This window comes from Charadrius vociferus, unplaced genomic scaffold (assembly GCF_000708025.1).
Source record: "Charadrius vociferus isolate BGI_N301 unplaced genomic scaffold, ASM70802v2 scaffold758, whole genome shotgun sequence".
In the NCBI taxonomy this organism is placed as follows: Eukaryota; Metazoa; Chordata; class Aves; order Charadriiformes; family Charadriidae; genus Charadrius; species Charadrius vociferus.
The window spans coordinates 1,792,470-1,794,544 of record NW_009649934.1 but is presented as its reverse complement, the minus strand read 5'-3'; the positions used below and the strand labels follow the sequence as shown (position 1 = coordinate 1,794,544).

At 59.5% G+C, this 2,075-nt stretch overlaps 1 protein-coding gene across 1 annotated transcript; it reads right to left on the bottom strand.

Annotated features, from left to right (window-relative positions):
* Positions 1–1,456: 1,456 nt before the first annotated feature.
* On the bottom strand, positions 1,457–1,981 carry LOC104291987 (cytochrome b561 domain-containing protein 2; the record flags this gene model as incomplete). Its single annotated transcript, XM_009891299.1, has 1 exon — positions 1,457–1,981. A coding segment is annotated over one exon (525 nt), but the record flags the coding sequence as incomplete, so codon positions are not given.
* Between the last annotated feature and the right edge of the window lie 94 nt (positions 1,982–2,075).

Sequence of the window (2,075 nt, the reverse complement as noted above, 5' to 3'; positions counted from 1 at the left end):
CTCTCCCTCCCTCTGTGTTGGTGGGCTTTTTTTTTTTCCTGGATGGAGAGGATACTCCCTGTGACAAGCTCCTCACAGCTCCTGATCCCCAGGCAGTTCCCAGCCCGGGATACGGGTCGGTGGTGTCGTGATTACTTTTTTTTTAAGGACCACATGAGAAGGTTTTGTCAACTGGGAAAAACAGATGTTTCATTATCAATAAAGAGTTCTTTGAAAGAGTCGGCTCCCGCAGCAGGGTGCGAGCAGGGCAGGGGGTGGGCAGAGAGCAGCTGCCTGGGGAGGGAATTTTTTCCAGAATGCTCCCAGCGGGTTCGGAGACACCCTTTGCAACCAACAGGGAATATCTGCGTGCACCCCAGAATCCCCTCCCGGGCAGTAAACAGGGCTTGTCGCGCTGTAGCTGCCTAAAATCTTTATTGAATAAAAGCTCTGGATACAGAGGAATTTCCCAGCCCAGGAGCCGCTTCCAGCTCTCCGGCCCTGCCGAGAGCAGGATACATGCCAGGGAGGAGCCACTGTGCCAGATGGAGCCTTGCAGCACTCGGCTGCCCTGATAGTGGGCACGCTGGAAGGAAGCCTGTTGTGCTGGCGAGGCGAGAGGCAAGGAGGTTGCTTTCTGCCTTCCCAAGGGCTGTTTCACAGGCTGGATTGAGGGCTCATGCTGTGCCCTGCTCCTGCCATGCTCGCGCTGGTCCCTTTGCCCCTCAGAGGGACAAAATGCCTTTGCAGGCTGCCAGTTTGCATCTCAGCTTGGTAATTTGCTCTGTAAAATGACCCCCACCTCCCATTAGGCTGAAGCTTCACTGTCCCAGCCCATGGGAAGGATTTGTGCGTGGTAATGGGTGCCCAGATCCACAGCTGTCAGGCAGGGCTGTCTGTACTGGTCCCGGAGAGCACCTGGGATCCTGCGCAGGGCTGCACCATGGGGATAGACACTTTGGGTGCTGCCACCCTGCTTCAGCCCTCCCATGGCTGCATGCCCTGCGCTTTTACTGGCCAAGCTGCCTTTGCAGCAGGAGAGGCAGTGCGGTGCCTGCTGCGGCCTGCTCGGTGAGCAGGGACTCCCTGCCCTCCTCACCAGGAACGTGACAGCTCCTGTCCTGCCTGCTCCAAAGCAGCCCTGGGTGGTAAGAGGAGGGAAAAGGAGCAGGAATCCTGAGTGAACCCTCCAGTTCCCAGAACCAAGCACCAAGCTGCTGCGGGGACCAGCAGCGTTACCTGTGCTGGGAAACATCCCCACTGAGGCAGGCATGAGATGGGCAGCTCCTGCCCGCTCGGTGTCGCACATATTGTAGCTGCTCCCCGGGGATAAGACATTACAGACAATCCAGGACTAACAAGAGACAAGTAGACAGAAATCTAGTTCTGAGGCGACCCTGTGCGAGCAGGGGACCCGCGGAGACAAGCCCCGGCCTCGCTGCCTTGTGCAGGGGAAGTTCAGATCCACACTGAGCCCTCAGTGCTGGCTCCGCTTGCGGTACAGGTAAGCGTTGCTCACCTGGTTCATGATAACCAGGCTGGTGAGAAGGGGACACAGCATGGCGAGGTACCAGGACACACTGGTCACCGAGGTGGTGAACCACAGGGAGCACATGCCCAGCATCAGGCTGGCACAGCCCAGCAGGTAGCCCACCAGCCCCGAGGTCGCGTGGTACAGCTTGAGCTTGGCCAGCGTCCAGTTCTTCATCAGCTTGGGATAGAGCAGGAGCACCCCTCCCATGCACTGCCCGCTGGTGTACAGCACGGTGAGCAGCCCCGTCAGGCCGTGCCAGGTGACGAAGTGGGCCTTGCCGTTCAGGTGCTTGTTGTAGGTGATGACACCCAGCCCCAGGAGGGCGCAGAGGAGGGCGAGCAGCTGGAGGGCCCAGTGCACCCGCACTTTGACTTTGCGGGAGAAGGAGCGGAGCAGCGAGGTCTCCGGGGAGAATATCAGCAGGGCTTCCGTCATCAGGAACGAGAACTGGGAGACAGAGGGCAGGTGGGATTGGCACCGGGGACAGAACCGGCAGCGGGTCCGCCTCTCCCGGGGCTCAGCCTCCCACCACCCACGGAAAGCAGAGGGGGCTCGTCCTCTG